Source organism: Cydia strobilella, chromosome 14, assembly GCF_947568885.1.
Source record: "Cydia strobilella chromosome 14, ilCydStro3.1, whole genome shotgun sequence".
In the NCBI taxonomy this organism is placed as follows: Eukaryota; Metazoa; Arthropoda; class Insecta; order Lepidoptera; family Tortricidae; genus Cydia; species Cydia strobilella.
Window position 1 is genome coordinate 3,804,850 of NC_086054.1, and position 21,691 is coordinate 3,826,540.

Sequence of the window (21,691 nt, forward strand, 5' to 3'; positions counted from 1 at the left end):
TCTTGTGTTAGATCTTAGGTTAACTATGCAGTAGTTTACACAACAACCGCCATATTACAGACTAGCTTAAACAGGCCCAAGATAGAGCGGCTTGGACAGCAGTGGTGAAGACTGTCCACAGTCGTCAAATCCCTCAGCCATGAGGATATGTCAAAGAAGAAATGTAGAAATATTTTATATATTAAAATAAAACATTCACAACAAAGACTGGAAAACACCTTATCAAGAGCTACTTAGATAGAAACTGCACATGAGCTTGCAAGTATCCATTTATTTTATACAACCAAGAGACAATATAATATAAATATTACCAAACAAAGTGTATGTCAAAGACAAAAGCATAATTTTATTAGCTACAAATACATAGTATACTAGTAGCTGACGCCCGGATGTCCATCAACAACAGGACCCCACTTCGTTAAACCTTAGGCATTCAAGTCTGAAGCCAATCTATTTGGCTAACAGCTGTGCGCTTATAAATGACTTCTCCTTAAAATTTATAATATTCAATTTTTGTACATATTTTGTAATTATTATTTTATTTAATTGCAAAATCCTAATATAAAATTAATAGGATTTTGCAGTTATTAAAACATTTTTAGTAATTATTGGATTCATATTTTATTTAACAAAAACCATAGTTTGATTTGTTTCTTTCCCGAGAACTAATACTATTTACACCTATACTATTTAGTGTCATTAGAATACAATCACAAAAAAAAACAACAGAGTGCCTGTTAAGATATGAGAACAAGTATTTGTCCCGTCAGAGCTGCGAGGTGGCAGGTGGCCCGTCAGGCAATATAAGTTCTACAGACCCTGCACATATCCAGCCTCTCTAAAAATGGGTAAGGCCCAGGACTAGAGTAGAGAAGGAGATAAGGCAGGGCCCTTGTCAAAGAGAGGACCTCGAGAAAGTTTTCATTCATTGAACGTAAAAGGAGTTCTGAAGAAGCGGCAGAAAACTAGTGGCCACCTCCCACTCACAGACAGTAAGTCAGGTCAGACCCCGGGAGGTTCCGGCATAAAGAAGACAATTGTAAAAATGGCAGCGAGGGGATTGATTCCGATCGAAATATTAATTACCATTGTTGGTTTATTGTTTGTCAGCGAATTGACTGATTTGAAAACAAAGAGACTGAGTAACCAAGAGATTTAGAAACTATCACGACCTGCGAAAGTAAGAACAGAGCTATTTAACGAAAAAAATTGCATACAGCAAACTTAATCAACAAGTCCTTTCGATGCCAAACAAAAGATCACAGACACTAGACTAGACAGATTTTACAGCAATTACCAAACAACAATAAATATAGAATATATAAAAATTACTGTTAATTTGTTTGTACTCTTACTAAAAACTACTATCCCATCCAATGTGACAATGACACGATACCGTTCGTTTTCAAGGAGCGTCATGTCATGCCACAACTGCCACGGTCATGGTTCACGGTTTGAGGATGGGGGGGCGTGTCTAGTATTACCAGCCTACCGTAACCATAAAGCTGTAAGGTGCAAAGAGTATATAACCACTACGTTTTGTAAGGTGTAACAGACGGATAAACCGGACTGCGATGTTTCGCTTAAGGTGGTTCGACTAGGTTACCCAAAACTTAAACCCCGCTAGATGGCGTCACTTTCGCAAATTTTCAGGTTTTATTTTTTTGTGGAATAGTGTTGGTATCTGTATACTTAAAAGTATGTTTAGCGCACTCTTTACATAAATATTGAACTATTATAATAAACATTGAATACTTCATTAGTGCAAAAATATTTAATATTTTATATTTCTACTTAATGCGATTGTATGATTATACCTATAAAGGTCCCTCCACACTCGTGCGCGAATCGCGGCGCGAAGCCGTGAACGCGAGTGTGGAGTCTAGTTCACTAATCAGCTAAATCGACTCCACACTCGCGTTTGCGGCTTCACGCCACGTAGTCTAGAGAGCTTAAAAGCAATAAACGACAGGTAGACAACATGCCAATCGCTAATGCTACTGTCACAGTTACACTAACCTGGAAGAGTGATAGAGAGACACAAAACGATTTGATGGTGAAGCGAAAGCGATTGCAACTTGGCTAGGCCACCTCACCGATAAAATATCAGAATAATGATAAAATGGAGGTGCGGTGCGAAAGCAAGAATGATGTGTCTGTGGCTCTGCCTGAGTAACAAGGAATGTAATTTTTTTCCTGAATGATGTAGAGTCAGACCAAGCTAAGCGATTTTTATAGCATAGACTATACAAGTGTTAAGTAATCGTCATCATTTCATAGAAGTTTGACGTTTAAAATAACACTTGCACAGTCTGGGGTATCCACGGGGTATCAAAATCGCAGCCAACTTAGCTTGGTCTACTTTTATTTATTACGTACCTGCAGCCAACGATAAAGCCATAACAAACTACCGCACCGCACCGCGACTTTGGTGCGCTGCAACCATAAGTGAGAGCGAGAAAAAGATCTCTTATGGGTGGTTACATTCTAAACGGACGCAATTATCTTGCTGAATATTATTGCCAGTCGTAGGATAAGAATGTTAAGCTCGCTCCAGACTACGCGGCGCGAAGCCGCGAACGCGAGTGTGGAGTCGATTTCGCTGATTAGCGAACTAGACTCCACACTCGCGCTCGCGGCTTCGCGCCGTGATTCGCGCATCAGTGTGGAGGGACCTTTATAGCTGAGGGCCTACCGCGAACCACGTTCGACGTGTTGCCTCTCTGTCGCACTTGTAAATTCGTATGTACGTGTGACAGGGAGCTATGCTTAGATCTTTAAAATTACGCAACGGATTTTGATGCGGATTTTTTTAATAGATAGAGTGATTCAAGAGGAAGGTTTATATGTATAATACATCAGCATTGCATCCGTGCGAAGCCGGGGCGGGTCGCTATTTGAATATAATTTCTGTCTTTTGTATTGCTTAAATGCAATGGGCCCCAGACATTTGAACCCGTAAACAAAACTGATCGATAGATTGATAAAAAATTGTAATCTGACCTATAATAAACCTTTAAATGAAATTCCATCAAATATTTTGCAAACAACAGCAGACACGTAAAGCCCGTTCCATACTCGTGCGCGAATCGCGGCGCGAAGCCGCGAACGCTAGTGTAGAGCGAGCTTCGCAGATCTGCGAAATCGACTCCACACTCGCGTTCGCGGCTTCGCGCCGCGAATCACGCACGAGTGTGGAGGACGCTTAGCAGTCTAACCACACCATCGCACCACACCAAGGTCATTGTGCGATGGTGTGAAGGTCTAGTAGCTTTTTCAAAATCCGAGTCGGCAACACTGGCTTAAGTTTGGACATGAAGGGTCAGCCGCATTCGAGGGAAGCCAGTGCTGTCGAACTGGTTTAATTTGGCAGACATTCAGACGTACTCTATGAGTAATCACAATTATAGCGTGTGACAGAGACGAGATGCCTAAGCGTGCGTTAGTACGAGATAGCACGCCTAGTGGGCATCTTCCCAATAGAGCTAATCTAAGTAGACCCCGGCTCGCGTATTAACAGACTAAGCCGCGGGTCAATTTATAGTAGTCGCGTGCGCGGCCATGTTTGAGTATCGCGCGGAAGGCAACAGCGCTGCGCGCGAGTTCAGTTTGGTAGCCGGTACCTTTGTGTATAGACGTGTGCGCGTATCCGACCCTACGACCGATCACGAGTATCATAGCATTGAATTGTAATAGTTTTAGTAATTTTAACGTATAGTGGACTGTATTGTATCATAAACCGTGTTCTTTAAGTATAATAAATTGTTTAACTTCAGTGCCGGTTATTATTATACCTACACCCGCTATATTCTGGCCGCCCAACGTTTTTGGGTCTGGAACGTTCGATCGCGCGTTCACCAAGAGTACCTACCGGCCGTGACTTGTCTAGAAAATGCCTCCAAAAAGTCGGCGTCGTGGTGGTAGACTCTCGTTGGGTTCACACGGGAGCACCGAGTCAGTCAACGAGAACATCACAATGAACCAGGAAACCCTGACGACGATGTTGACCACCTTGCAACAATCTCAAAACGAGTTTTGTCAGCAACTGCTTCGCGAGGTGAGGTCTTCAACTCCGTCACAGGCCGACGCCACGGCTGCTGCCATCGCTGCGGCTGCTACATTCGCTTCAGTTAATGGTAACTTTGCTCAATGTACGGCTCGTTACAGCGGCAGCAAAGAAGAGCATCTAGAAAGTTTCATTGATAACATGGAAAGTTACAAGTCATGCATGCATATTACGGACGAAAATGCTGTACGCGGTCTGTCGCTGCTACTCACTAAGGATGCAGGAGTTTGGTGGCAAGGTGTAAAATCACAAGTAAGGACGTGGGAAGATGCGCTCGACAAGCTGCGAAGTGCTTTCGGCGAGCGCCGCCCTCCTTTTGTAATATACACAGAGCTTTTCTCTTTGGTTCAAGGTGAACAAAATACAGAGATTTTTGTTTCAAAAGCCAGAGCATTGTTAGCTAAGTTGCCACCAGAAGACTTAAGCGAGCGAGTCCAAATAGATATGGTATTCGGGCTCTTAGACCGCCGCATACGTAAAAGGTTAAAAAGAGAAAACATAGATACGTTTGATACATTATTGAAACATTGTCAAAGTATTGAAGATTCACGCAAAGAGAATCATGTACCCGTTGCGGCAAAGAAGTCGAGCGATCGTCAAAGTACTACGGCAGCGAGCGTTTCGCCGAATCGCGCAAGGTCGCGCGCCAGCGGTGCAAGCGGCGTTGCTACGCAACGCGCCGCCGACGAAGCCAGCGCTTCAACGTCGCGTGCGTCGTCGCCGCGTTCTTCCGATCAAGCTGACGTCAAACCTCGTCGTTTATATTGCGTTTACTGTCGTCGCGGCGGGCACAGTAAAGACAATTGTGAAAGGTTAGAGAGAAGTGATAAGTGCGTAGAAAATAAAGTCGTTAAGGAAGTTAATCAAGTTAAGTGTTACGGTTGCGGTGCCCCTAATGTTATTCGGTCTAAGTGTCCTAATTGTAACTCTAAATCGGGGCTGTCGTTTTATTCGCTCGACGTAGTATCCTGTCACGTCGACGTCGCCGCTAACCCGCGCCAGGGCGGGTCGAGCGGACACGACTCGTCGCAACATGCATCACCACCGCCGCCCGACGCCACGAAGGTGCGTGTACGGCACGGCGAAACTCCCGCCATACGGCTCAGCGAAGGTCCTGCGCGCGCTCACGAGTGTTCGCGAGAGAGCGATACTTACGCCGCCGGCGACGGTACAGCGGCGCACGGAGCGGGCGATGCGCCCGTGCCAGGGACAACCGCCGCCGCGCCGCCCGCTAACCCTTCGCCTGCGCACTGTGGAGGAGGTAACCCTACGCATGCCGTGGGTGATTTTAGTTACGTACAGGCTTTATTTTGTAATGATGAAAATCAAAGTTTGTTTTGTAATGACGATAGTCAAAGTCTGTCTTGTAATAATGTTAGTCAAACTTTATTTTGTAATAAAAATCAAGTTTGTGGTGATAAAATTGATGTTTGTCAGGTCAATGTCAAGGCTTCTCCCCGCCCTATTATGATTTTAAATATTCTTGGGGCGCGCGGCTCTGCGCTTGTTGATCCTGCGGCTAAGGCTAGTGTTGCCGGTCACACGTTATACGCTTTCCTGCGAAGTAAAGGACACCCGTTAGTGTCGTCAACAATGAGTGTTAGGTTGGCAGACGGTGTTAGTAGGAATATGACTGTACTCACCGCGGAGGTGGAGGTGACACTGAAACACAAGACAAGAAAAACTAGTTTTGTGATTTTTCCTGATGCCGTTAGTAACGAGTCTCTCCTAGGAATAGATTTCCTTAAGGATTTCGGTTTAATCATTGATTTTCGCGACGATTTCTGGTATTTCGCTGAGAATAGTAAACAAAAGTATGGGTTACAGTTTGAAAGCGCGTCACCTCCAGCTCTGTGTGTTGCTGCTTTAGAGGTGCTTCGGGAGAATGAAGCCACTTTGCTCAACGCGCAACAACACGAGTTGCTTGCCCAGTTGCTCCCTGGAAACAAGGACCTGTTTGAGCCAGGGGGAGGGCCAACTCCTTTTGCTAAGCACAGGATCGACACGGGCGACCATGCGCCTATCGCGGCGCCGCCTTACCGTGTCACGCCTGCGAAGGAGGTGATGCAAGCGGAAATAGAGAAGATGCTGGCGGATATTATAAAGGTTAGTTATGATTTGAGAGCGATCCTCGACAAGGAAAGCATTGTTCCTCAGGTTACGCCATATCTTCGTTCGCTTATTAGTTCCCTATCAGCGGTACGAGATCGGGTAGAAGAGCAGAACAGGCGTAAGGAACATGCTGACGAGTCTCGTCAGCCAGGTGACGTATTTGACTTCGGGGACAGTGTTCTCATTAAGTCACTTGTTCTTAGCAATGCAGCAAAGAACGTCTCGGCCAAGTTTGTGCCGAAAAGAGGTGGTCCTTACCAGGTTGTTAAGAAGGTTAGTCCGAAAACTTACCTGGTCGCTGATCCTAACTCACCCGGTGAGGTTCTGGGCAAGTATCACTCCTCTCAGCTCGTTCGTTTTAATAGTAGAGATGATGTGCTTCCTTCTCCCGTAGTGCCTAAACGAAATAGAGGTAGTCCACGTAACCGAGACCAGGGTGTTGTGCGAGTCCATGGACGTGGGCGTCTTCATGAACTCGAGGGGGAGTCTATAGCGTGTGACAGAGACGGGATGCCTAAGCGTGCGTTAGTACGAGATAGCACGCCTAGTGGGCATCTTCCCAATAGAGCTAATCTAAGTAGACCCCGGCTCGCGTATTAACAGACTAAGCCGCGGGTCAATTTATAGTAGTCGCGTGCGCGGCCATGTTTGAGTATCGCGCGGAAGGCAACAGCGCTGCGCGCGAGTTCAGTTTGGTAGCCGGTACCTTTGTGTATAGACGTGTGCGCGTATCCGACCCTACGACCGATCACGAGTATCATAGCATTGAATTGTAATAGTTTTAGTAATTTTAACGTATAGTGGACTGTATTGTATCATAAACCGTGTTCTTTAAGTATAATAAACTGTTTAACTTCAGTGCCGGTTATTATTATACCTACACCCGCTATACAATTGAAATAAAACAGTTTGGACATGAATCTATAAGCTTGGACCATGAATCTAATGCTAGGTCTATGGCTTGGACTGTTTGGCTTTGGAATTCTTGAGACGCCAGCGCCATTTATTCTCGTTTTGTTTGTGTTTGATCACACACACCACAGAAAACCCCCTGGGGTGGTCTGGTCTGTGACCGGTGTGACGCACACATAATGCACAATCAGCACAATGCATTCAGATTCACGGCGGCGGCGGCACGGTTCCATTTTGTTCGTGACTGCCATGTGGTAAACATTAGTTAACAGATTTCAAATTGCAATTACATAGTGCTATATAATAATGTTCTACCGCAGGCACATTAACGAGAAAAGTGTTTGTAAAATGGGTCTACATTTCGCTCTACCAACATCAGTGTCTGAAAAAACAAACTGTGCAGTAGCATATGTGATTATGTGCACCGAGATACACAAAATGGCCGAACCATGCATATCCTTTTTTTTGCTATTCAACAATATAAAAAGCGCTTTAAGAGTAAGTATAGTTATGTTTTCTTCAGTTATCGCATATTTAATTTGTTGGGATTGAATCATACTCATAATTGTGTTTTATTTGTAGATACCTGAAGATTTTTGTATGGTGATTATATATTTATTTATCGTATGGCATTTTAATCAAAAGGTGATGCTTCAAGACTCATCCTATGGTATTGTTACAACTGTGAACAGCAGAAACTTAAGATGAAAGTTGAAACATTAGTGATGAAGTCATACTATAGAAAACGACGGAAAATGGATTAATGACAAGTAAGTACTTTTTATCTATACAAGTAAACAGATTTTGATTTTTTCGGCGCAATGAGGAGTTCCTATATTTTTTATGTCACTGTAAATCTTGTATTGACTTGAAAGAGCCCTTAAGGTGTACTTACAGAAAAAACATAAACGAATATTGATGTGGTCTGTTTTCCGTCAAAGCGAGTTTCCTTGCAGTGGTTATTAGCTAATTTGCATATTAATTTGTTTTGTAATTGCACTAACATTATTTTTATTAGCTATGTATGTTTTCATATGGGTGTATTAGGCCTGGAATAAATGATAATTTAATTTAATTTAGCTGTGTTTGATATAAATCCATCGCATCAGTTTAAAGAGTAGCTCTTTTCCAAAAGGATGTACTTAAAGCATTTTTGGTATAGTTATGTTTTATGAATATTATATCAGGACTAGTTACAGCGACAGCATATACAGCCAGCCAAACTATTAGCTTAGCATCCCTGCATAGATATATGTATGCAGGGGTGCCAAGCTAATAATTTTGCTGACTGTACTACATACATATGCATAGAGGTTAACTGTGTCTTATCACCGGGGGCCTGTTGTGTCCAAGGCCAAGATCCTATTTTGGGTCACAGAGCCAGTGTAGTAAAATAGCACTAAACAGCAACATTTTTAAATGAAGTTACAAAAAACTTACAACTAATAATTTATTCTTTTGTTTCAGATTCATTCTAAGTGGCCTAGGAAATATTAACAGCTGCAGATCTGAAAAACTAGCAAGTTGAATAAGAGCTAGCTAGAAAAAGAAGAATTAACATATTTGATGAAGACACACTGTATCGATTGCCTGCCCTAACTACAGTAGTGAATCTACTCAAATACTATTAAGCGTCAACCCTCTGCAAGTAAATTAAGAAAAATACATGCAGAAGCCTTCAGCTACATGTGGTTAACATCTGAGAAGATATTTGAAAATATCAAAGCAGCAGTATTTAGTATGACTGGACCCAACTTGAGAAAACTTGGGAGGGTTGCATTGAAGGAGCTGTTCTGTCAGCCCAAAAAAATGTAATACTTATTGACAAAAATTGGAAAATGAAACATTGATCCATCACAAGGGAAATTAATTGTTCTGTCATCAGAGAAAGCTGCTTGCTGGGATTGTTGTTCCAATATGGGTGGAAATTACATTGTGGACGACATTTCATATGTTTCAGACTGTCTTTTTTCATCAATTTTTTCTTATTATGGGTCTGGTGACCTGGATTTCATTATGCTAGTTTGGGTTTGTTTGTCAATGTTGTGATTCTACAAGAAAAACGTGTTCTATGTTCTATCAGTAGTCAAAAGATCTAATTTTAGTTTGAAAAACAATACTGGGGTGTTGGTAGTACAGTCGGGTGAGGTCTTCAAAAAGCTGTTCTGTCAGTAGTCAATTTTCAGTATCGAAATTATAAATATTATTTTTGGGCATTAGGCTGCGTTTCGACCAGAGATGTGCGAGGTAGCTAAGCGGCGCGAGGCTGTGTAACGAGGAGGTGTAACGGTGTGAGTGTTTCCATCAAAGATGTGCGAGGCGGCTGAGCGGCGCGAGGCTGTGTAACGAGGAGGTGACAGAGGCTACGAGCGGTGCGAGGATGTGTTGGCCGACGGACACGAGCGTAGTCACTGGACAGTCTCAGAGGTAGATAGATGTGTAGCATGGATCAGCGGAGAAAAATACTTTTATATTTATCAATTTGCGATGAAGAAATGGAGGCAGAGAATACAGAATTTATTTCTACTCTTTTGACACACAGAAGACGTCACAGATTTTGGATACGAAACCATATAAAATTTCATCGACAACATGGAGAATTTTTTACTTTTTTCGCCACGGCTGATGATGAAACATTCGAAAATTCTTATCGGGTGTCTAGAAATACCTTTGAAATATTATTCAATTTAATTGAGAATATTATCAAGAAGAATGACACCCACTTCAGAGACTGTATATCAGCTAAGGAAAGGATAGCAATATGTTTGAAGTAAGTAAAAACGTTTTATTTTTAAATTCGTTTGTTTTTATTAAATCGTAGTAATTAGTACAAAAAATAATCATTTATTATAATAGAAGATGTAATCAATTATATTCTTCACGGGAAATGGTTTTTTTCTGATCCCAGTGGTGTTGGTTTTGGCAGCATGCTAGTAGCTTCAGATTCCGACGGTGTTTCCATCTGGCCTACCACGTTATTAGTCAATTCAGATTCCAGTTGTAACGACGGTGTTTCCATCCGGCCTATCATGTTATTTGTATCGCTACCAGAGCAAGTAGAATAACCACCATTATAACCACCATTTGGATTATACCATGACATTACGTAAGATTCCTCAGTTTCGGATATAATATTAAAAAGTTTCCTTTTTAAAGGAACTTGTAGATAATCAGGTAGTTTTTTATATGTTTTTGCCATTGAAAGAAAGAACAAATCAATATCATCGTGATCCGTTGGTTTTAAGAATTCTTTTAATTCTTGTCTTTCTTTTCGAAAATTTTCCTGATTTTCTAGATGTCTATTCAATATGCATGATAAATCATCTTCTTTTTTCTTCTTTGATGAGGATGAAACATCGGACGTTGACGCTATTTTAGTTCGCAGACTTAAATCATCGTTGCTTTTATTGGAATTTTGAGACGCTATTTCACTTCGCAGACTTAAATCATCGTTGCTTTTATTGGAAGTTTGAGAACTTGAATCATCTGTTTTTTGTGATAGAATAGTATTCTCCAAACTTGAGTCCCTCTCTCTATTTGACATGTACGGCAAAAGGTATTCCATGATCTTTTGATACTTCCATTCACGTATTTTTCGTGGAGACTGTCCGCTTTTTTTTGTTTTCTGCCTCTTAAGGGCGTCGCGATGGCTGTCCCGTAGCTGTTTCCAACGAGATTTTGCGCTTTGAACTGAAACAACAAAACGTATGATTGGTAATCAATACGTGTATTGACTTGTTATAAACACATATTTTATCATTATCACCAGAAATCGGATAAAATTGCGACATTGCTATCAATAATATGGACATAAGTCCAAATATGAATAAATTAATTAATCGATCAATCAAAATTTAAAAAAAACTGCAACAGATTATAATAAATACTAACACAAGTAGCTTTATTACCCTCGACTTGAAAATTAATTAAAACAGGTTTTTTTAAATTATGATTGAATGATTAATTTATTTATTCAAATTTGGAGTCATGTCCATATTATTGATAGCAATGTCGCAATTTTATCGGAACCCTGATTATCACCTATATTTTTAACACGTTCGTTTTTTTTTCAGGTATTTATCAACGGGTCTGTCATTTCATAGATTGGCAGAAAATTTTAGAATTGGAGTCTCAACTGTGTCGAGGATTGTAGTCGAAGTTTGTGATGCCCTTTGGCTGGTACTACAACCTCTTGTCATACCAAAACCCACTGAAGATGATTGGAAACGAATTGCAAAAGAGTTTGGAGAGCTATGGCAGTTTAAAAACTGTTTGGGAGCTCTAGATGGTAAACATGTTTATGTCAAGTGTCCTGCAAATTCTGGATCATGTTTTTTTAATTATAAACATCGATTTTCTATAGTGTTAATGTGCTTAGCTGATGCAAAAAGAAAGATTATAATGGTTGATGTAGGATCCCAGGGAAGATTCAGTGATGCTGGAATTTTCGATGATAGTGTTTTCGGAAGATTGTTAAGAGAGAAACAATTAAATATTCCGCAACCTGAACCCTTATATGAAGGAGGAGAACCAGTACCGTTTGTGTTTGTTGGAGATGAGGCTTTCCCTTTATTGGAAAATTTTATGCGCCCATACCCGCGGGTTCAGTTAAATGAACAAAAACGTATATTTAACTATAGACTGTCGAGGGCACGTCGCATTGTGGAAACCACTTTTGGAGTATTGGCTCGAAAATGGTATGTTTACCGTAAAGACTTTGAATGCAACGTAAAAACAGTAGACAAAGTCGTAAAAGCCACTTGTGTGTTGCATAATTTTTTAATAGAAAGACAGCCCGATTATTTCTCTACCATCGAAACAACAATTCCAACGGGTACTCTTAGACCCATTACTGACAATCCAATCATCGTTGAGACAAGTGATGGTAATCAAGTTAGAGAAAAATACTGTTCCTATTTTAATAATGAAGGAAAAGTGTCGTGGCAAGATACTCGTATTTCGTCACGAATTCATCCGGCACGTGTACAATAAGATATTCTTTGAAAAAAAAACAGTTTTTCTACTTACCGTCTTTAAACTTTATTTGTTCCACAATTTCACCCCATGCAGCATCCTTTGTTTCGTTACATTTGTAATATTTTGAAGAAATGTCCCATAAACATGGATAATTTTTAACCGCTTCAATTAATTTCTCGTCCATAACTACGCTGATTACGCACACCGATCGATGATGGAAACCGGGAGCCAACTGAACTCAGCGGCCAGTATCGCGTGCGCTCCGCTCTCGCCTCACCGCACCCCGCTCGCCCGGAATCCTCGCTACGCATCCTCGCACCGCTTAGCTACCTCGCACGACGCCGCCTCGCAACACATTCCTCGCACACATCTTTCCCTTCGTTTGTATGTACAAAAACCTCGCTTCTCTGAGCTGTTTCCACCAGAGCTAAGCTAAGCGAGGATAGGTAAATGAAGCGTTTCTATTGGTTAATGACAAACACATCCCTCGCAACGCATCCTCGCACATCTCTGGTCGAAACGCAGCCTTATCACAATATGCTATATTACTTATTCCAAAAAAAAACAAAAACATTAAGAGTATGTGACGTCATATTTTCAATTTTGATATGAATAAAATTATCGCTGGGGTATTATCAGAATAAGGGAAATGGGTTTGACTGTCTTTATTGAAATTTTGGAAGATAAAGTTAGTCAGCAGTTAACATTCACTTTTGATAATACTGTGTCATCATCATATTTTGTGTTGTGTACTTTTATGATGATACCTACAAGGAATGACTGTTCTGTCAGTCGTCAAATTATTTCAATACTAATATGAAAAAACTAGAGAACTAAGACAAGAAAGGAAATGGGTTTGTTTTGTCTGTCATTGTTCAAAATTGTATAAGATAAAGCTGTTCTGTCAGCAGTCAAGTCCAATCTTTATATCGTGAATCATACCACTATAAGAAAAAACAAGTGTCGATCATCAGTCAAAAGTTACAATTTTTGCCAAAAATAAAATGGGGGTGTTGTTAAATAATACAATGCGGGAGAGGTCTTATGAAAACGCTGTTCTGTCAGCAGTCAATATTCAGTATTGATACGATAAATATTATTTTGGGGCATACCACAATAATTGTTACAAATATCACTTATTCCAAAAAAAACAAAAACATTAAGAGAATGAAGTAATATAAAAGAAAATCTAGAAAATTAAGACAATAAAGGAAATGGGTTTGTTTTGTCTGTCATTGTTCAAAATTGTATAAGATAAAGCTGTTCTGTCAGCAGTCAAGTCCAATCTTTATATCGTGAATCATACCACTATAAGAAAAAATAAGTGTCGATCATCAGTCAAAAGATCCAATTTTTGTCTAAAAAAATGGGTGTGTTGTTAAATAAATCAATACGGGAGAGGTCTTATGAAAACGCTGTTCTGTCAGCAGTCAATATTCAGTATTGATACGATAAATATTATTTTGGGGCATACCACAATAATTGTTACAAATATCACTTATTCCAAAAAAAACAAAAACATTAAGAGAATGAAGTAATATAAAAGAAAAACTAGAAAATTAAGACAATAAAGGAAACGGGTTTGTTTTGTCTGTCATTGTTCAAAATTGTATAAGATAAAGCTGTTCTGTCAGCAGTCAAGTCCAATCTTTATATCGTGAATCATACCACTATAAGAAAAAATAAGTGTCGATCATCAGTCAAAAGATCCAATTTTTGTCTAAAAAAATGGGGGTGTTGTTAAATAAATCAATACGGGAGAGGTCTTATGAAAACGCTGTTCTGTCAGCAGTCAATATTCAGTATTGATACGATAAATATTATTTTGGGGCATACCACAATAATTGTTACAAATATCACTTATTCCAAAAAAAACAAAAACATTAAGAGAATGAAGTAATATAAAAGAAAATCTAGAAAATTAAGACAATAAAGGAAATGGGTTTGTTTTGTCTGTCATTGTTCAAAATTGTATAAGATAAAGCTGTTCTGTCAGCAGTCAAGTCCAATCTTTATATCGTGAATCATACCACTATAAGAAAAAATAAGTGTCGATCATCAGTCAAAAGATCCAATTTTTGTCTAAAAAAATGGGTGTGTTGTTAAATAAATCAATACGGGAGAGGTCTTATGAAAACGCTGTTCTGTCAGCAGTCAATATTCAGTATTGATACGATAAATATTATTTTGGGGCATACCACAATAATTGTTACAAATATCACTTATTCCAAAAAAAACAAAAACATTAAGAGAATGAAGTAATATAAAAGAAAAACTAGAAAATTAAGACAATAAAGGAAACGGGTTTGTTTTGTCTGTCATTGTTCAAAATTGTATAAGATAAAGCTGTTCTGTCAGCAGTCAAGTCCAATCTTTATATCGTGAATCATACCACTATAAGAAAAAATAAGTGTCGATCATCAGTCAAAAGATCCAATTTTTGTCTAAAAAAATGGGGGTGTTGTTAAATAAATCAATACGGGAGAGGTCTTATGAAAACGCTGTTCTGTCAGCAGTCAATATTCAGTATTGATACGATAAATATTATTTTGGGGCATACCACAATATGTTATCACTTATAAAAAAAAAATACATTAAGAGAATGTAACATGTCATATTTTCGATTTTGATATGAATAAAATTATCGCTGGGGTACCTTAGGTAACTACGAAAGTTTTGAGATACAAAAAAACTACTGAAGTTATTCAAATAATTTATATTACAGTTTCTCGAAATATTCTCCTTTAGCTTTAATGCATCGGTTCATCCGCCTAAACCATGATATGTAGCATTCCCGGTACTCTTCTTTAGGAAGGTCTTCTACGGCTTAATATATAAATAATATTATTCCGCATATAGGCATTCCGAGCATCCTCAGGGCTGTTGAATCGCGTGTCACGAAGTCCAAGTTTGATTTTCGGGAAGAGAAAGAAATCACAAGGAGCTAAATCGGGACTACTGCTGGTTTTCCTTAAATAATTTACACGGCTGCTCGCACCTGCGTGCATTGGCACCAAAGTTAGTATGGTACCAACATATGTCGTTGCTAGCGTAGCGGGCGCGGGACCTGAATCTGTTTCTATTACGCGAGTACCAACGATTAGTTTCGTTGTGTTTGTCCGAGAGCAGCAACCATTCGTGTAAGATTCATTGATTTTCATCTGCATATTTTGCATATCAACAGGTTGTAGGAAAAGCGCTTGCGGAACTCTGATTGTATGTAACTGGTCTCTGGTCTGGTATCTGGTCGGCGCACGTAGAGTCTGCGTTGTTTGCAATACAATTGCATTGTGTTTGCATCGGCGAGTTGTCTTGTTGTACTAGATGGTGGTGGTTATTCGGTGTTATGCCATACAATTTGTCAGTTAAATATCAAAGGTCGTCCAACGACATTGTTGAGGGATGGGAAATTAAATTTCCTTGTATATGTGTAGGAAGCCTACTTATCCAAGCGTACTGAGGCGAGCTCATGTTCCACACGGTTTTCCCGTCACTAAAACTAACGGGCTTCGCAAATACATATAAAATAACATGTATTTTAGTGACTTTTACTTACTGTCATCATGCCTATTGTAAACTCATACTATAATATAAACTACCTATTCATATTATATCTGGTTATTACGGCAACAAAAATATTTATCGATTAAATGTATCTTTAAACAATCGATAATAAATATTTTCAAAATATCTAGGACATCACTAGATGCGTTACGGCGTTTAGTTATCAACGCATTCAACGCTGCAAATTTATGTAGTGTAGCTCACTATCATACCTAATTAAAATTTTCAATTCATCTGAACAAAAAAATAAATAACGAAAGTACAATAATAACAATTATGTTTTTTATATGATTTATTTTTTTATTACTTTTTAAAAATGCTATATAGTTTTGGTAATGATTTGCGTTTTATCTGAAACACTATATAACAGTGAACAAAACGTAATTTGAAGTGTTGAGTTGACTGATCGAGAGATTCGCATTTATGTTCGAATTTTTTTATTTTCAATTAATTTAAGTAAGTTTAATAAATGTTTTTAGCACAGTAGTAGTCTTAGGATGACCATGGAAAGGAGGATAAAGCTGAAAACCCTTAACAGCCACATAACTTGCAAGATTTGCCGGGGATACTTCATAGATGCTACCACAGTCACCGAATGCTTACATACGTGTTAGTATTTTCTCGAAATAACACTAATATAGCGCTTTTCTCTGCTAACAATCTTACAATAAAACTAATATTATATTTATTTTTCTTGATTGAGCTCATCATCTTCTGGACAAGGTTTTTTTCTACTTTCTTAGCCTGTTGATTCCACCTAGAACGCAGAGAATTGATGTCCTGTTTTGCCAGTTTTATGCAATTTACCTTTCATTATTGCCCAGTAGTTCTCGATTGGGCGGAACTCAGGACAGTTTGGAGGGTTCATTGATCGGGGTATAAAATCGACATTATTTGAAGCATACCACTCCAAAACCTTTTTCGAGTAGTGCAGTGACGGGGCAAGACCAAAATTTGATGTGGGCAAGGTACATTAGCGAGGCCCTCTAGAGGCGGCGATAGGAGCAATGTTATAAATAAAAATAAAAATTTGAACACTATACTTTATTATAATAACGACAATGCAATCCAAACCATTTTCTTAGACTAACATTTTAGAAACAAAAATTTCCTGCCTTTAGCCTTACTAAACTCCTTAATGATCGTACCGTAATTCAACTTAGATGCTATGTCCGCTTCAATGGATAAAACTGTCAAAGCTGAAAATCTTTCAGCGGAGGCTGTACTTACCGGTATCGTTAGCAAAATTCTATACACAATGAAAATATTTGGGTAAATTTCTTTTAAGTTATTTTCTACTATGTATTTAAGAATAATTCGTAAGGTTGTAAGTCAATACTTTCACCCACTCGCAGGACAGTTTTCTAACAATTGTTCTTTAGGTACCTATATTTTTCAATTTTCTCAGATCGTAGAGAAAACCAAAAATTTTAAAATGTTAATTTAACGACATGAATCTTGAATCTATATTGCTTATTATACAATCACCCATTGTGTTAAAAAAATCTGACTCATATTGCCTTTTAGGAAACTGTATAGGCTGATCCCTGCTTTCATAATGAAACATCCTTTTCTTTCTGGCTACCCTTTTATTTTTAGTCTTCTGGCAGATCGTACCTGCTTGTCTCAATAAATTTACGAGAGTCAGACAAGCATTTTTCAAATCCAGTTTGTCGATATTCTTTGATTCAGAGCCCTCAAAGAAAGCCATAGCCAGATCTTCACCTATCATTACACCATAGTTGCGTGGCATCCTTGCTACATATCCGATAACATTCTTGTCCTTAGACATAGCGACGGCCTTTGCACCGCCAACCATCTCTCCTGTCAGTTCTGCCATATACTTATCACTCATTGCACTAGCTGCTTCAGAGAGCAGATCATTCGCTGCATTCACATCTTTTTCTATTGCTGCATCTGTCACGTCGTAAATCGCACTCTGCTGCAGACACAAGGCCTTGCAGTGGCTCACCAACCTATCGATTTTACCTGCAATCGAAGAACTCTCGCTCCGTACTGAACTTCATTGTTGACGCAGTAGTACTGCGTCTCTCTGTAATCGAGTTATCAATCCTTTCTTTCATGGGCATCTTGCTGCCTAAATCTGTAGTATCAGTGATCAACGGCCTAAGCTTCTCATTTCTAGGCTCCTTGTTTTTAGCGTCTTTTCGCTTGATGCTAGCGGTCTTTTCCTCCCGAGGGGTTGGATTCTTGATTCTGCGGGCCAGCTTCTCTGGCTCGGCATTGAACAAATCCCTCAAAACACCGATGTCCTCTTCGGCCGCGACCCTGTACCCAACGGGTGCAGAGACGGTTTCGACGTTACTGACACTAATCCTTCTAATTACCTCATTACTGGGAGTGCCTCCAGTGTAAGGGTTTTTGTAGTCATTGCTGAACGGGTGGGGCGTGAAAACACCCGCATAAACAGTACTGTCATTGGCCCTGTCGAAAAGTACCCACGAGTTAATCAGAGGGATGAAGTTGCCGGAACCTTGATAAAAGACAACTCTGTTCACTAGAGTCGCTGAAAGCTCGAATTTCTTATGAAGTTGGAAAGAGGCAAGGTACTCCTCCCCGCGAGGATCAGTTTTGTAACTAGTTACTAATATCATTTGCTCTTCTTTGCTCTCCTTCGAGCGATAGAGCGTGGTTAAGAGAATCACTTTTGGAACTGACGTGGCCATATTCTTTCGAGTGTAGTGTCCGTTTCGCTATATTATACTATGATCGGAATTAAGGTAGGGCACTCAAGGTCTATTATAGCTTGACCACAACCGCTGTGCCGCTCCTTAGGTATGCGCGGGGAGGCGGGGTGCGGGCAGGAAAGATCACGGACACACAAGAGTCTGTCGTCGTGTCGGATAGATCTGAAGATACCGAAGTACAATATTTTGGCTCTGTATAGGTACATACTTATTATATCCAATTTTTATTATGGTACAATACGATTTTTAGGTAAGCACAAATAAAAAAAACCAATATAAGTCAAATTAATGTGTAATTATCGGAAAAATAAATAGTTTCGAGAGTTAAAACAGAATCAGTTCGAAAAACAAAAAAACATAAGCTTCTAGTTAATGAATACAGTGACTATTCTGACATAGATTCACTTTTATCTTCATCTTCCATTTCGCTACCGGAACTTGAATCATTGTCATCCTGCAAATTTATTATTATGGGGTCAGAAATATTGTCGAAACGGTTGTCGCGATCCCAGTAATCGTTTTCATTTTTTTGGACATGGTCATCACACCTCTGCCATTTTTCTGCCGTGAACTCCGAAAATAATAAATTCAGTGCGTTTATCTTTTCATCTAGAGAAGAATGAATATGGTTTTGCGCTATATTGTTTTTAACATCAGCCCATACCAATTCGATGGGGTTCAGATCTGGATGGTATGGAGGTAAACGCAGGACTGTGTGCCCATGAGCTTTTAAGAGGTCATCGATTCTGTAAACAGGCTCTTTTTGAGTGGCATTTATAAGAATCTGCAGTTGATTTTATTTTCATTTTTTCCGGAAATTCAACATTGTGACGCCGCAGCCAGTTCTGCATTTCACTTTTGAGGTTTGTCATGGTCGGTTTCTTATCAACTTGAACGCTGTGGTAAGACGCGTTGTCCATCACAATTACAGAATTCGGCAGCAGTTTATCTTTCAACTTTTCATCCACCCACTTATAAAAAGTAGGCCCGTTCATGTCTCCATGGTAGTCGCCAGTCTTAGCATCGGATTTAAATATAGTCAATGCACCTTCGACCAAGCCATTTCGACTTCCAGCGTGAACGATTACCAAGCGTCGTCCTTTTCCGATGTCAGTGTGAATTCCAAGTTCCGACGATGATTGCCAACATTTGCTAACATTGTGACTGGCGTTAATATATGTCTCATCTAGGAAATATATGTTGCGGTTTTCACTTCTATATTTTTTTATTTCTGTCAAATATTTCCTCCGCCACTCTGTAATATTAGGCTGCTCTATAAGAAGATGTCTTTTCGATCTACATTTTTTGAACCGGTAACCCATTGTGTGTAAAAGTTTTCTCAAATATTCTCGTCCACAATTCAAAACACCATCTTGTCTCAAACTTGACAGTAACTTACGAATACTTGGCACTGTTTTTTCGATCTCATAAAACTGATGAATCTTTCTCCTGATCACTCCCAAGTCAAAATCATCAATTACATATTTTTTCTTTATAACTCGGTTTTTTGGGCGAATTAAATTTCGGTTGGCCCTCATTTTCAATTGATGAATTTCCTACAGATATTATTTTTTATTTTCTTTTCTTACGGTTCTTTGGCAGTACCCAGTAGCTTCGGCCACAAGTTTGGCGATATTTGCGTCACTTTCATGTTCGAAACTATCTTTGTCTGCTTTTCTTTTCCTAAAATATTCGGCCACTTTGAAAATGACAGCTTTAACATCTCGAGATAAAGCACGACCCATCTTTGGATATTCTATCTCATGTGCGTCTGACATAGACAGCCCGCAACAGATAACACTACACGCCGCCACGAGCGACGACGGCGGAATGACAGAGCGCAGTGGCTGCTCTGCCCCCCCGTCTCGCCGCTCGCATACCTAAGGAGCGGCACAGCGGTTGTGGTCAAGCTATAACACATTGCTTATTATTACATCATTTTTGTATATGACTGTTTGTTGCCTAAATAAAAAAATAAAAAAAATGTACGCAAAAGTTCATTGTACAGACTGCCATAATTTGCTTATAAGATTCACACGCGATAATATATCATACCATACGTGCAATGATAAGATAAATTTTAAACTGAGCATTTCGTTTAAAATCGAATCACAATCACCGAGTGTCTGGTTGTTCTGTTTGATTTTTTAAGCTTTCAATACAATTACAGCATCAACGAATTGCAGTAATATGGCCTTCACGGCCTCGATTCTGCTTTCCCACCTTGTGTCCGATAAAGGCTTAATAGTCCGCTTTAATTTGGACTTTATTAATTCACAGCGTTTACTGGAACTTGAAAACAGCACATACATTTTCTGGATAAAATCTGTGTCTACCAACAACAGATTCCAGCTGTGACAACCGCGAGGTGTAAAAAATGCCCTGGGATTAATATTTAATATCCGAGTTTTAACTCCACTACTGATGCCAACCATATTCGCACCATTGTCGTAAACTTGGCCACGACAATTTTGAATATCTAAGCCATTTTTCTCTAGCTCTCCCAGTATTGCATTAGTTAAATACTCTCCAGTTGTCTCAGAGACAGCAAGAAATCCGATAAAGTAATCTTCTATTGTGCCCGTTGCTGTATTACAAAATCTTAGAATAACTGACATTTATTCAACTTTACTACAGTCTCTTGTGCAGTCGAGCATAAAAGAGTAATATTTTACCTCTTTTACCCTACGAATCACTTCTTCGATAACTGCTTTTGACATTAATGTGATCAGTTCGTTTTGAATATTGTGGCTTAGATAGTGGTGTGAAAGTTGTTTATCGTTAATGCGATTCATGTGCTCCCGTAAAGTAGGATCAAATTTGGATATTAATTTCACTAAATCTATGAAGTTACCAGAATTTTTATTATTGCCGTCTAACTTAAGAGATTCTCTGTGACCTCTAAATGCCAGATTATGAGAGGCTAAGAAATTAATGATGTCGATTAATCTCTCAAACAATTCAAGCCAATGTTTTTGAGATTCACGTATCAGCCTTTCGTTTTCCTGATCGATGGTCTTTCCGTGTTTTAATGCTTTTTCTAATGTTTTCCACTGGAACATGTAGAACATATGTTCGTTTGTATTTTCGTGCCTATGTAAAATATTACCTAAATGTTTCCAATCGCAACATCCTCCTCCCTGTGCCATTTGAGCCAAACGGTCGACACGGAAAACAGAAAACTTTATTTCGCGTTTCGGAGTACACCAACCAGCGACGATGATGAATTTCTCCATTAGTTAATTTTCTCGCAAAATAAAAATTCGAAAAGTGTCTTTGATCGGCATTTTTCGGATAATCGTCATCATTTCTATTGAGTTGCAATGACGGGCCGCTTGGCACTATGTCATGC

General features: G+C 39.3%; 2 protein-coding genes and 2 long non-coding RNA genes across 5 annotated transcripts; 3 read left to right on the plus strand and 1 right to left on the minus strand.

Moving 5' to 3' along the window:
- Positions 1–7,074: 7,074 nt before the first annotated feature.
- On the plus strand, positions 7,075–9,303 carry LOC134747064 (uncharacterized). Its single transcript, XR_010128286.1, has 3 exons — positions 7,075–7,588; positions 7,673–7,860; positions 8,558–9,303. It is a non-coding gene; the product is annotated as an uncharacterized LOC134747064 (long non-coding RNA).
- A 4-nt stretch (positions 9,304–9,307) lies between these two features.
- LOC134747062 (uncharacterized) lies at positions 9,308–12,489 on the plus strand. 2 transcript variants are annotated; one of them, XM_063681632.1, is made up of 3 exons: positions 9,308–9,517; positions 9,633–9,860; positions 11,164–12,489. In XM_063681632.1, exons 1-3 carry the CDS (start codon positions 9,471–9,473, stop codon positions 12,080–12,082), a joined length of 1,194 nt encoding a protein of 397 aa, XP_063537702.1. In that variant the 5' UTR covers positions 9,308–9,470; the 3' UTR covers positions 12,083–12,489. The 2 variants fall into 2 exon arrangements, with proteins under 2 accessions (XP_063537702.1, XP_063537701.1); XM_063681631.1 differs by having other exon boundaries at positions 9,308–9,860.
- LOC134747063 (uncharacterized) lies at positions 9,888–12,449 on the minus strand. Its single transcript, XM_063681633.1, has 2 exons — positions 12,119–12,449; positions 9,888–10,780 (listed from the first exon to the last, which is right to left on the minus strand). The coding sequence occupies exons 1-2, from the start codon at positions 12,249–12,251 to the stop codon at positions 9,969–9,971; spliced, it is 945 nt and encodes a 314-aa protein (XP_063537703.1). The 5' UTR covers positions 12,252–12,449; the 3' UTR covers positions 9,888–9,968.
- A 108-nt stretch (positions 12,490–12,597) lies between the features above and the next one.
- On the plus strand, positions 12,598–21,127 carry LOC134747065 (uncharacterized). Its single transcript, XR_010128287.1, has 2 exons — positions 12,598–17,922; positions 18,156–21,127. It is a non-coding gene; the product is annotated as an uncharacterized LOC134747065 (long non-coding RNA).
- Positions 21,128–21,691: the final 564 nt, after the last annotated feature.

Excerpts from the sequence above, each read along its gene's own strand:
- LOC134747063 (XM_063681633.1), bottom strand. The coding sequence starts at position 12,251 with ATGGACGAGAAATTAATTGAAGCGGTTAAAAATTATCCATGTTTATGG. Across the intron at positions 10,781-12,118 it reads ACAAATAAAGTTTAAAGACG|TTCAAAGCGCAAAATCTCGT; the intron begins GTAAGTAGAAAA and ends TTGTTGTTTCAG.
- LOC134747062 (XM_063681631.1), top strand. The coding sequence starts at position 9,526 with ATGTGTAGCATGGATCAGCGGAGAAAAATACTTTTATATTTATCAATT. Across the intron at positions 9,861-11,163 it reads AGGATAGCAATATGTTTGAA|GTATTTATCAACGGGTCTGT; the intron begins GTAAGTAAAAAC and ends TTTTTTTTTCAG.